The sequence below is a fragment of the Garra rufa genome, chromosome 14 (genome assembly GCF_049309525.1).
Source record: "Garra rufa chromosome 14, GarRuf1.0, whole genome shotgun sequence".
NCBI lineage: Eukaryota > Metazoa > Chordata > Actinopteri > Cypriniformes > Cyprinidae > Garra > Garra rufa.
In genome coordinates, this window is record NC_133374.1 from 15,442,031 (window position 1) to 15,455,670 (window position 13,640).

Sequence of the window (13,640 nt, forward strand, 5' to 3'; positions counted from 1 at the left end):
CCTGGTTTATTTTTAGTAAACAACAGGCTTATGGCAGCAGGTGCTCTCTTACTTCTGCTTATGGCATCAATATAAATGAGGGATAATTACTTTTGTTACAATTAAATTAGACTCAGCAAAACAACATAATGGCGATTTGTTATGCTCTGGTGAGCAATAACAAACCAATCATAATTAACAGCTCCGGTTGTGCAAGCGACTCTCTTTGTGTAACAAATACGATCTGATTCCCTAAACCAAATGTACCAGCCAAAAACTTGAAAGTCCGGAAATGATATTACAGGATTCGGCCGGATTGGTCTCACACATCCAAATAAGTGTGTTGAAGGGTTAGAAAGGTGCTTGTGGTGTCAATAACACAAGTTGTCCTCTCAAAACCGAGAGTGATGGGTTAAATCCTACAAAAGCAGGATTCTTTCAAAAGTCTCAAGCAGCGATGTTCATTTTTTTGCATAAAAATGTAGATGTCACATGCTTTAGTCTCCCATTAGAGCTCTTCCTGTCCTTGAAGGATTAAAAAAGAAGATAAGAAAGGGAAAAAATGCCTTGAACAGCTTCTGTCAGGGAGAAAAAAGTGCCTGTGTGTCGGCTGATGACACCACGCTTGGCGGCAGCCTGTTGAATTCGGTTTCCATTTATCCCTTTACACCTCTTGCCCCTCCAAAGCTCGGCTCAGACTTCATAGCCTGAGGACATGGAATCATGTAAGAGGACTCGCTCGTGGCTGCGTCTCTGATCTCAGATCAGTCTGGGCTCACCTGCACCTTTGGGGTAGGGTATAGAAGAACTCACAGACCCCGTAGGGGGCTCAAAAAACAGGTTATGAAGCACAACCACAGAAGGCCTCGACCACACCAACCACTGACTCCTCTGTGGTCTGTTTTTGTTAAACAAGCACACTGAAAAAAATGTTTTCACTTAGGAATTGCTAGTAAACTTCACAAATAATTACAAAGAAACATTGAATTAATGGAATATTTCACCCATAAAAGAAAATTGGCTGAAAATGTACTCACCTTCAGGCCATCCAAGATGTAGATGAGTTTCTTCATCGGAACAGATTTGGAAAAAATTTAGCTTTACATCACTTGCTCACCAGTGGATCATTTGCAGTAAATGAGAGCCCAAACAGCTGATAAAAAACATCACAATAATACACAAGTAATCCACAACTCTCCAGCCTATCAATTAACAGTTTGTGAAGTCCCTGTTGTGTTCTCACATCAAAACTGACAGACATATTTGTTTAGAACAGTTTCAGACAGTGCTTCATTTGTGCATATTTCTCTCCAGATGCAGGCAAGATGACTTTTTCACTGGAGAAAGTAGTAATATGGATAGAAGACTTAAAAAATAATAATGATGTATTTGTTTATTACAAACACACAGCTTATGGATTACTGTTTGGACTCTGATGGCACCCATTCACTACCAAGGTTCTATTGGTGAGCAACTGTTCTAATGCTAAATTTCTCCAAATCTGTTCCAATGAAGAAACAACCTCATCTAGGTCTTGGATGGCCTAAGGGTGAGTCAATTTTCAGAAAATGTTCATTTTTTGATTAACTATTCCTTTGTACATAAAAAAATAACTTTCTTGTAAACACCAATCATCTTTGTTTCATTTACACTGTATATTGTCAGTACATTACAGTACTGTTCCACATAAGGGTCTAAATGGCAGGGATGGAGCACGTTATGACATGAACACACCACATGGGTGCAGTTGCTCTCTGGGCTCCGTTTTATCCCCCAGGCTTTTAATTGTGAGCTTTCGGCTCTGATTTTAAAAAGCACCACTTAAGTGAGAGACTGTTATATGCAATTTAGGCTTGTTAGAAAACCATTTCACAAGGATTAATTATCAAGGCCAATTATTTAGAATTGTATCATGTGAAAGGTTAGCTCTAGGTGACAGAAGAGAGGAAACAGACCTGAGGCAATGCAGGCGGCGCGTGTGGCCGTGCATTTCAATGCCATGTGAAAATGAACTCGCCCGCAGAGCAAATTGCATTGACCTGGATCGCACGTGTTGACGGTGAAGAGGCAGAACTCCGCGGGAGAGCCTTTAACCCTTTGCCTGGTCAACTGAGATGCCTGACAGTTTAAACTGAGCCTTTTAGGAGAACTAAACTGCCCTAAATACTATATTTTTCCTGTCTTTCTTATGACTTTAGACAGGCTATTGTATATCCCGACAGCACAACAGTGATATAAACAGCAGCGGCAGCACTGGAGTTCTTTTGTTTCACTTGGTTAACAAAATCATTCTTTCAATTCTAAAAACATTTAACTTTTCTCCTTATTATAACAAGCAAATTGTGACTGAATAAATCAGTCTTTAATGGTGCATATTTCAGATTTAAAAAAAAAACATTATTGTACTGTAAGTTCTAAAGATAATTGGTTTTGCTCTTGAACTCTTTAAAGTGTCAAAGCATTGATGTTTTGTAAAGAATACATTTTTTGAAATTGAGATTTATATATCTGAATAAGCTGAATAAATAAGTTTTCCACTGATGCACGGTTTGTTAGAATAGGACTGAATCTGAGGGTGCAAAAAAATCTACATACTGAGAAAATTGCCTTTAAAGTTGTCCAAATTAAATTCTTAGCAATGCATATTACTAATCAAAAATTAAGTTTATATATATCTTCATGGAACATGATTTTTACTTAATATCCTGATTTTTGGCATAAAAGAAAAATCAATCATTTTGACATACAATGTTTTGTTGGCTATTACTACAAATATACAAAATAATAAGTGCTACTTATGACTGGTTTTGTGGTCCAGGGTCACATATTTTAAATTGCGCAGATCATAATTCATAGGTCTACTGTTTTAAGGTTTATAATGTAGTATTTATGATGTAGTGTTATAATTATAATTGAAGTATTATGGAGTATAGCTGCTGTTACTTTTCTTTATGAAAAGACAAAAATTCACATTGTGCATTATGAATAACTATTAATCGTTATAATGCATTACAGATCCGCTGTTTGAAGGTGTATTATAAAATAACAATAAATAAGAATTTGGGTGGATTTTACTGGAAGTTTCCATAATGCATTTATGTTTTCAAATATGACTAACAGTCATTATAATACAGTATATACTGTATGCATGGTTGCTACTTTAAATGTGACCCTGGACCACAAGACCAGTTATAAGTGTTATACATACATTATACAAAGCAGAATAAGTAAGCTTTCTATTGATGTATGGTTTGTTAGGATAGGACAATATTTGGCCAAAATACAACAATTTGAAAATTTGGAATCTGAGTGTGCAAAAAAATTAAAATATTGAGAAAATCGCCTTTAAAGTTGTCCAAATGAAGTTCTAAGCAATGCATATTACTAATCAAAAATTAGGTTCTGATACATTTAGGGTAGGACATTTTCAAAATATCTTCATGAAACAAGATCTTAATATCCTAATGATTTTTGGCATAAAAGAAAAATAATTTTGACCCATACAATGTATTTTTTTCAAATGCTACAAATATGCCCGTGCTACTTAAGACTGGTTTTGCAGTCCAGGGTCACAAATAGACATTAGAGCATGTGAGCAGAACATCATTTGTTATAATGCATTATAGGTCTAATATATAAAGATGTAAATATTACGCTTATTTATGCATAAGTATTACATACCTTTTGGCATCAGGCCTTTTCAGCTGATTTCTTTTTTACAGTGTAAGTGTTTAAAAATTGTCAGATTCCCATAAACCATCTCTTTGACTGTGAACTTTGTGAGTAGATAGAATAGGTGAAACATTTGAAAGGCTATATCTTGGCCCAGTTTGGGAGAGCATCATATTTTAAGTTAAGGATTGTGAGCTGCCTGTATTTGTGCAGACCTCAGCAGAGAGAGGAATACCAAGTACAGTAATTCAGGTCTCTCAAGTAATATACCAGGCTAATTTAAACCATCAGGCATCTTTATGTAATTAATCAGTACAGCAGGCCTGCACTGCACAGCAGATTGAAGTTTTTGCAGGCCAGGGACAAGAAAAATCAAGCTCTGCTGAGGGGGAAAAAATGCCCTTGACATATGCAGAGGGGAAGATCCCAGAGTTCCAGTGCTGAATAAACAAATAAATAAATAAAACAACAAACAAGCTGGTCCCAATCGATACCTTGACCAGGGCAACTGGATGGCAGCCTTTCTTCTGAGCTCCATGGCCGTGGAGAAATAAAACAAACAGTGTTTGTGTAAAGGTCTTCAAACCCCAGCCGGCTCAACCTGCCATTGATTATGGTGATGGAGCACTCAAAGGGATGTTTGGCCACCAGACAGAAGCAGTAGTGCACATCTAGTGTGTACAGATCATGTCTCATTATCAGCACATAACAAAGGAGAAGACATAGCCAGGGACACCGAGCTTCAAATACGTCGGCTGTATTCTCAGCACATTAAATTTAAAAAAAAAAAAATATGTGTAAATGAACCAGATTTCTTCTGAAGTAAGGAACGTATTTGTATTTCTTGTTCTATAATATTTCACGGTATGTAGGCCTTGTTTGCATGTTTCAAAATATTTGGTTATTATCTGTGCAAATTAGTGATGCAACTACCTAAACTACATTTTCAGCAGCATATAAGTAGTTACGCTATTCATAATAGTGCAGCTTTTCTAGTAACAACAAGCTTTGTAGCATGAAATTCTGTAGCAGCCTTGCAACCGAGCGAGCTGAAGCAATCATCAAACACACTCTACTAGAACGTCTCTCTCTCTCACTCTGTTAAATAGAGTTAAGAATTCAGATTCATTTTAGCAAACTGTTTGTTTAGACAGTTATTTTAATTGGCTCAAACACAGCAATTTATTTCAACACTCTGAAACTCCCTGTTTGGATTTTACATCAGCCATTTTGTAGCAAAACATTTAGTTAAAACAATTAGAGTGTTTTATTAGTTTATGTTTGGAGCTGTCGTCGTAATTAAAATCTTTATTGTTTTGTGCAGGATAAGTTTTATTAATTTAGTATCCACCTTATTTTTCCCATAAGAGCGGGTGCGGCCGTTTATAAACTTTATGGGTCTCATCAGTGTCCAGCTATTTTTAGCTGTACAAAACAGACAGTTTTGCTGTTTGATATTGCAAATAGGTGTGTAATACCATGTTATTTTAATGTGATAATTGTTTAATTATGAACACAGTTTTACCGATTACTACACGTTATTATTCTTAAAGAACCAGAAGTCTCGCTCATACACTTACCTACTTATGATTGTAGCTGTCATCGTAATTAAAATAAAAATACCCTTTTATAACCCAGACAGATGGTAAGAGTCAAAAGATTTAAACACTGATTTGTAATGAATAAACTGTATAACGTTAAACTTGCTGCTAAGTGACATGTATAAAAAACATAACAGTTCAAATATATTTTAAGTATTACAGTTAACTCCTGTCATTGGGGTTTTACTGTGTTCAAATAAAGCAAATAAAAAGGCTTACCGTTTCTGTAATATAGCCAGTGACAACTAGCCCCGGTTCTCTCTAACATGGCTAGTGCAGCTATATTAGCTAACGGTTTATAATGTTTTTGTGGCAAAAACATTAACTATGGTATTTGGGGAGGAACTGTGGTTACCATGGTAATTGTTGAAGGGTTGTTGTTGTGTTCAGGAGCAGGACGGCGTTGATGCGGCGTTCATACAGTCGTCACCCTCCGAGCGCCCGTCACGCACTTCTGCCTTTACTACTTACACGCCTCTCCTGCACTAATTTCAGCTGCATCTGGGTCCTTCACAACACACACTGCACACACACACACACACACACAGGCATAAAAACACACATATAAAAGCCATTAACGCTGACAAAATGACACGAATTGAAATGCAACACTGAAAAAATAAATTACTTGTGGGTAAAATGTTATCCAAGATGTGTTTTGCGTTATGCACATTTGACAGCTCTATGTTCTCTCAGCATTTCAGGTATTATGAATGCATGACGGGAAGCATGTGCACCGAACAGACAAATAGCACCCTTGAGTCAATAGACATCACATTTCTGCCATCTAGCGGTCAATGGAAAATGACATTTTAACTCCTTTTGAGATGGGTAGCGTCACAAAATAACAGACAAAATGTTACTGCCGTAGGCTATTTATAGACAGGATATGCTTAAAACATTAAAAAAATTTAATGTTTTTAAAAAAGTCTCTTCTTCTCAAGCCTGCATTTATTTGATCCAAAATACAGCAAAAGCAGTAGTGTTGTGAAATATTTGTACTATTTAAAATAACTGCTTTCTATTTGGATATTTGTTAAAATGTAATTTATTTCTATCATCAAAGCTAAATTTTCAGCATCATTACCCAGTCAGTGTTACATGATCCTTCATAAATCATTCTAATATGCTGATTTGCTGCTCTTCTGAACTTAGTCATCAAGGAAACCTCCAAAAATTCTACACAGCTGCTTTCAACATAAAAAAAAAGTTTTTTGAGACTATCAGAATATTATGATTTCTGAAATATCACGTGACTGGAGTAATTAAAGATGCAAAAAATTCAGCTTTGAAATCATAGGAATAAATTACATTATAAAATATGTGACCCTGGACCACAAAACCTTTCATAAAGGTCAATTTTTTAAAAAACTGAGAGAGCTGAAAGCTGCATAAATAAGCTCCATTGAACTATTGTTTGCTAGGATAGGACAATATTTCGCTGAGATAAAACTTTGAAAAGCTATAATCTGAGGGTGCAAAAAATCTAAATACTGAGAAAATCGCCTTTAAAGTTGTCCAAATGAAGTTCTTAGCAATGCATATTACTTTGATATATTTACGGTAGGGAATTTACAAAATATCTTTACTGAACACGATCTTCACTAAATATCCTAATGATTTTTGGCATAAAAGAAAAATCGATAATTTTGTCCCATACAATGTATTGTTGGCTTGGCTGTTGCTACAAATACTCGTGCTACTTATGACTGGTTTTGTGGTCCAGGGTCAGGTATATTGAAATAAAAATGAGTTATTTTAAATAGTAAAAATATTTAAAAATTTTACTGTTTTTGCTGTTCTTAGGAAGAGACTTCTTAAAAAAACATTACAAATCTTACTGTTCAAAAACTTTTGAGTAGTGTATGTTTATTTTAGTACAATACAATGTTAATGTTAATGTTAATACAATTCGTTTGTCAAATACAAACGAATATTCAAAACAAAGAAACAGAAAAAAGAAACTGTTTTCTATTTTAATATTTTTTTTACGTTGCACACAAATTGTAAAAAGTATTCCGATCCTAAAGTAAAGTTAGCAGCAAACGTTTGCCCACTAATGGAGTTTTTCGTCCTTAAGTGTTGCTTTCATAAAGTCTGCACTTTGGAAAAAAGTCTTTGGAGACAAAAACACTAACAATCAATCAAGTGCATGTCCATTTGATGCGTCATGTCTGCGTTTTACTGTGACTGCAGCAATGATTCATGTCCTTAAATCCTTGCATTGTTCCTGATTCGCTTAAACATCCACACTGAAATTGTTATGTTAACAAATTTAGCAGTGATGAATCAGTTTCTATTCAAGGACATTCATGATTCCACAAAGCCATGCGCTTGCCCTTTACAAAAAGTAACTAGGCCCTATTCAATATTTTGCACGTTCTTAAGCAGAAAATAATGCTGCCAGTCATCTTGGATATAATGCCTGCTTGAGACATTTGGATGTTCTGCCAGATTAGATGATGAATGTCTTCATACCACTGATTTATTTATATTGAACACTAATCTTATCAAATCATTTCAAGATTTTGGGGTCATTGTTTAACATTTCTACATTCCAGTTTTGGTCATCATGAGAGCAGAACCTCACAAAATTATACTTGTCTTGATATTTATCTATTGTCTTACCTTGTTATATCACAAATGAGCAATGAAATCTCTCTGGGTTTCTTAATTTAGCAGGGTTAATTTAGTGAGATGCTCCAAATACAGAAGTTGAGCCATTCAGAAGACATCCAAATACTATATTTGATCTTACCTTAGCAGGAGTTAAAAAAAAGGTTAAGAACAATTTAAATTCTGAATGAACTGGAAATTCATTGTTGTCTATGCACATTAGTTCTCCATAAAAACGTCACAAAATCAATGAAAACACATAAAATCCAGCAGTTTCTTTAAGATCCTGTTTAGGACATACTTAAACGCAAGACTACACAAGTAATAATGATGCAGTGTAAAAAAACACTTGATATCAATATGTAGCAGAAGTTTATGGAGTGCCTCAGAAAATTGGAAATATAACACTTTATTGAGTATTTACAATGCAGACATTTTCCCACTCCTGTCGTTAATGGACTCGAAAGTACTTTCATTAAACACTCCACATATTTTATTACACAAGACATTAGACACTTTCAGAGAAATTAAACACTTGCTAGACGTGTATTATAAAGTCGTTCACTAAACCCCAGCTGCTTGGCTATAAAGACCTCAAGCCAAAGGCATTTTTACATGTCTTCAATATCGCTCATTTGATGCCAAGAGAGGTAAAGACACATGTTGCTGATCTGGGTTTGCACAGTGTCCACAAATGTACAAACTATATCTGTGTCCCAGTGTTAGACGCATCCAAAATGCATGATTGACCAGCACTGCTGATGTGCTAGCTTATGTTGTCCTAACAGAGAAGAAGTAGGACTTCTATGGCGATGTCTGTCTGTCAGGGTTCACCGTCTCCGCCTCTGGCTGTTTCTCTGGTTTCTCCGCGTCTGTGTCTCTTTGCTGCTCTGCCAACATGTCAGTCAACTTCATAACCAGCAAAGGGTCCCGAGACTGTGGTGCCACCTGCTGGTTATAAAGAAACATGATGGACCGATATAAAATTAGATCATGTAGTCCAGGGGTGGTTCAGCTCCAACCCTTATAAAACCTCACCTGCCTGTAGCTTCCTAGTAACCCTTTAGACCTTATCAGGTGTGTTTGATTAGGGTTGAAGCAAAACTTTGCAGGCCTGCGGCTTTCCAGAACAGACATTTTTCACCCCTGATGTAGTCTAAAGAATAATTTAGCTCTCAGACTCACCGCCGGTCCTCCTCTCTTTCTTAAATAAATGCCCTCTGCGAGCAGTGCTTTTGCCGTCTCTTCAAACAGCAGTTCAGGTTTGACATCCCCTCTGCTTTCTAATTCATTGTACTTAATCACAAACCTGCACAAAGACACATAGAACAGTCAATTTAAAAATTGCAAAGTACTGTCAAAAAAGATGTGCAATTTCCCATTTTAACTTACCTCTGACACGGTGATACAAAGTTTTGCTTGCGGAGCTCAAAAGCTCTGGGTCCGTTACCATACACCTCAAAAAACTTCCTACAACCACAGAAAAAAGTTGTGTTGATTTACTGCAAAGGTCCAATACACATGCAAGTTTAACTGGAGGGTCAGTGACCCCAAAAAATTGCTTTTAATTGTAAGTTACATACAGTAGACTACCATTGAAAAGTTTAAAATCTGTAAAACCGTTTAATGTTTTTAAAAGTCTTTTATGCTTACCAAGGCTGCATTTATTTGATCAAAACGCATTCAAAATAGCAATATTGTGAATATTTGCACAATTTTTTTAAAGTTTTCTATTTTCATATATTTTAAAATGTAAAATTTATTCTTGTGATGTAACACTGAATTTTCAGCAGTCATTACTCCAGTCTTCAATGTCACATGATCTTTCAGAAATCATTTTGCCATGCTGAAGAGACATTTATAAAAGTGTTTTCACAACGCATTATGGCAGCACTGAACTTAAACAATGGCACTAAAATGAACAAAATTCACATATTTTGCTGATTACTGCTGCTGAAAATGGTCAGTTATTGTCATGTTTTGGGCTGTACTAATGTAATACTAACTGAAATAGTATACTGCCAAACGTTATAACAAATCAGGGCAAAGAGTGCAAAAAACTGCGTTTGTGTTTGGCAAAACTGAACCAGGATTTCCAGGGCAAGAATCTTGACAACATTTGTGTTTGTTCTTATCATTTCCAGTCAGGTAGGTGAAATATTAGGCCAATATCTTAATTAATACTGCTTGTATGTACCTTTACCACCTATTAACATTAGTTTGTCAAAATATTGCGCACTCTCATGCTTACTAAGTCATTCTATTAATTATTTAGCAGCTTTCACATGTTTTTAATGTTGTTCAAACAGCATAAACTAGCAGAACAACGTATTCAGTAGTACATTAACTGTGCAATCAGTGCTGCTGTTTACATCCAAGTATCGCCAATATGGCCGTGCATCCAGGTAACGAACCAAATCGTGACGTAAGTGCAAATATTCATTACTGAAAACAGTTTTGCTGCTTATTTTTGTGAAAACCAGGATTCTTTAATGAATCGAAAGTTCAAAAGAGCAGCATTCATTTTTGTAAGTCTTTACAGTCACTTTTAATCATGTTAATGCATCCTTGCAGAATAAATATATTACTTTATTACTGACTCCAGAGTTTCTAACAGTAGTGCACATAGCATCAAGCTCAAAAGAAACTTGATACAATTAACAAAGACATAAAATATAATAAGTGAATCAATAAAAACATAATATAAACACAAAAAAGGAAGTGAAGTACAAATGAAGGGCACAGAGTGACCATAACCATAACAGCAATGGCCATACGGCTAAAAGCCTGAAACCAAATCTTCAATTAAGTTACTAAAATGATATATCAGCGTTTTGAATGGGTATGTTTGGACTTACGCTCGTATTTCGTCCTCTTTGTATAAGATTGCAGGTACAGCATCCGCTGAATGTATCTTAAGTGGTCTCATAGGTTTCTCATAGAGAGGCTCTCTCTTTGGAGGAAAAGCAGCATAGACATCATACCAGACGGGCCTTTCTTCGCGTTTGATGACTCCAGCTCGCATTAAATCACGAACCCTTACAAACAACAATCAATAATTCAGTCTCACTTACGAAAGCTCTATGTTATTATTTTCGATTTAATAAGCTTTCCTTTTTGATTATAACAAGATTTTACATAGTACACTTTCATAGTACATAATACTTTATAATAAACTTGACAAAATCTTTAGATACGTTTTAGACTTAATATTTTTGACATTAACCTTGAAATGAACTCAAGAAACGCATGCTGTTACTAATGCTTACCGTGTAAACGCAGTCCCGAATTTCTCAAGTCTACTTCCAGCCATAATATGTCTATATGATAATACGAATTTAATTAGATATGATAAATATCACCGAAAAGTCATGAAAAAGTGACAGTTGCACGCTCTCTGCTGCAGCATGGATGCAATACTTCCGGTGTTACTACGGATACCCATCAAAGACAAACTACATGAATGCGAAGGAAAAAAACTACCGTGGTTTTTATATTATAAAGTGTTTATTATAAAATGCGATATTTACCATAAACATAGTTACAGATTTATACAACACTTATATGTAACATTGTGAGATGTAATAATAAAAGACAGTATTCACAATAAACAAACTGAACTAAAGTATAGAGACTGCTCTGAAATGTGGGATTCAAATCGAAGTAAAGCATAGAAATAAACAAAGTTAAGGACAAAAATGCACTATATAAGTCATTAATTAAATAAGCATTTTTGTGATATTTTGTGACACTTTATTTAAAAGGTTAAACTTTTAACTTTTATAAACAGCTAGGATCCCTGTTGTTCAATTGAGCATAAAAACTCTAGATTGCTCCACAAGAATTGTTCCTGTAATTTAGCCATAAAAGCACTACTCTAAAGTAGGGTGACCATACGTCCTCTTTTACCCGGACATGTCCTCCTTTTTGGCTATAAAATTATGTCCGGGTGGATTTTGTAAAATATCATAAAATGTCCGGGTTTTTTACCTCATTTCACTGACCGTCATTAATTCAACACTTTAAATGCAACCACTGCCCACAGGTATTCTGAGGTACCTGTCTGATGATGTGAAAGAACCAATTGTCAAAACAAAACAAACGAGGAGCGGCAATGCAAGAGCTGTGTGTCACTAACATGCCGAAACGCGGGTTATCTCTTTCTTCTTATTTAAGCATTTTATGTATTATTTATTTATGTTTGTATTAGGCCTGTTAGGCGGCTGCGTATATGAAAAAAAAACACACATAACCCTAAAAAAATTCTAACAAAAGGTTTCTCAGCTGTTTTTTGTAGTATTAGGTGTTCTTAATAACATACTAAAAGTTTACCCAAGTTTGACCACTAGAAAGGTGTCATTTTCAAGATGGCATCCAAGATGGGCAGAAAACCCTTAAAATATCCTAATTCCTTCATTATTTGACCTAGGTAAGTAATCTTGGTATCTAAGCCCATGTTTTCTGGGTCTATAAATCCATTGGACTTGTCTAAATTGCACTACATACTTATGGAATACATGATTTTGTGAGATTACTGTAAGGTTTTATCTTTGTTTGGGGTGAACCAGAGATGGAAACGATTTAGCCTATGTCATGTAACTTCTACTCAGTACGTGTTTTTGGACACAGACTTGACATTCAATTTAAACGTTATTGCACCCAAAAATTCCTTAAATTGGAGTTGTATAACTTTGATCATAAACAACTCTGAATTATCCCGAACAGAGGCCTGTGTGTGAACCCTCTAAAATGGTCACTCATTTCAAATTGCTTTAATATATATTTGTACTTGTAATCAGTTACAGGTGCATCTCAATAAATTAGAGTGTCGTGGAAAAGTTCATTTATTTCAGTAAATCAACTTAAATTGTGAAACTTGTGTATTAAATAAATTCATTGCACACAGACTGAAGTAGTTAAAGTCTTTGGTTCTTTTAATTGTGATAATTTGGCTCACATTTAACTAAACCCCACCAATTCACTACCGCAACAAATTAGAGCACTTCATAAGACCAATAAGGTCTCTTATTTCTCATTTTCCTCTTGACAATACCCCATAGATTCTCAATGGGGTTCAAGTCTGGTGAGTTTGCTGGCCAGTCAAGCACACCAACACCATGGTCATTTAACCAACTTTTGGTGCTTCTGACAGTGTGGCAAGTGCCAAATCCTGCTGAAAAATGAAATCAGCATCTTTAAAAAGCTGGTCAGCAGAAGGAAGAAGCATGAAGTGCTCTAAAATTTCTTGGTAAACGGGAACAGTGACTTGGTTTTCAAAAAAACACAGTGGACCAACACCAGCAGATGACATTGCACCCCATGCCTTGTTAAGTTCACCTAAATTCTTGAATCGATTTAGCTTGACAAGCCTCTTAAGGCTGCAGTTCTCTCAGTTGGTTGTGCATTTTTTCTTCCACACTTTTTCCTTCCGCTCAACTTTCTGTTAACATGCTTGGATACAGCACTCTTTGAACAACCAGCTTCTTTGCCAATGAATGTTTGTGGCTTACCCTCCTTGTGAAGGGTGTCAATGATTGTCTTCTGGACAACTGTCAGATCAGCAGTCTTCCCCATGATTGTGTAGCTTAGTGAACCAAACTGAGAGACCACTTTGAAGACTCAGGAAACCTTTGCTGGTGTTTTGAGTTGATTAGCTTATTGGCATGTCACCATATTCTAATTTGTGGAGGTAGTGAATTGGTGGGTTTTTGTTAAATGTGAGCCAAATCATCACAATTAAAAGAACCAAAGACTACTTCAGTCTGTGTGCAT

General features: G+C 35.7%; 1 protein-coding gene across 2 annotated transcripts; it reads right to left on the bottom strand.

The window, feature by feature from the left end:
• Nucleotides 1-8,261: 8,261 nt before the first annotated feature.
• On the bottom strand, nt 8,262-11,286 carry mrps23 (mitochondrial ribosomal protein S23). Of its 2 annotated transcripts, none has more exons than XM_073818209.1 (5): nt 11,138-11,286; nt 10,727-10,906; nt 9,261-9,338; nt 9,054-9,177; nt 8,262-8,816 (listed from the first exon to the last, which is right to left on the bottom strand). In XM_073818209.1, exons 1-5 carry the CDS (start codon nt 11,179-11,181, stop codon nt 8,673-8,675), a joined length of 570 nt encoding a protein of 189 aa, XP_073674310.1. In that variant the 5' UTR covers nt 11,182-11,286; the 3' UTR covers nt 8,262-8,672. The 2 variants fall into 2 exon arrangements, with proteins under 2 accessions (XP_073674310.1, XP_073674309.1); XM_073818208.1 differs by having other exon boundaries at nt 8,262-8,819.
• Nucleotides 11,287-13,640: the final 2,354 nt, after the last annotated feature.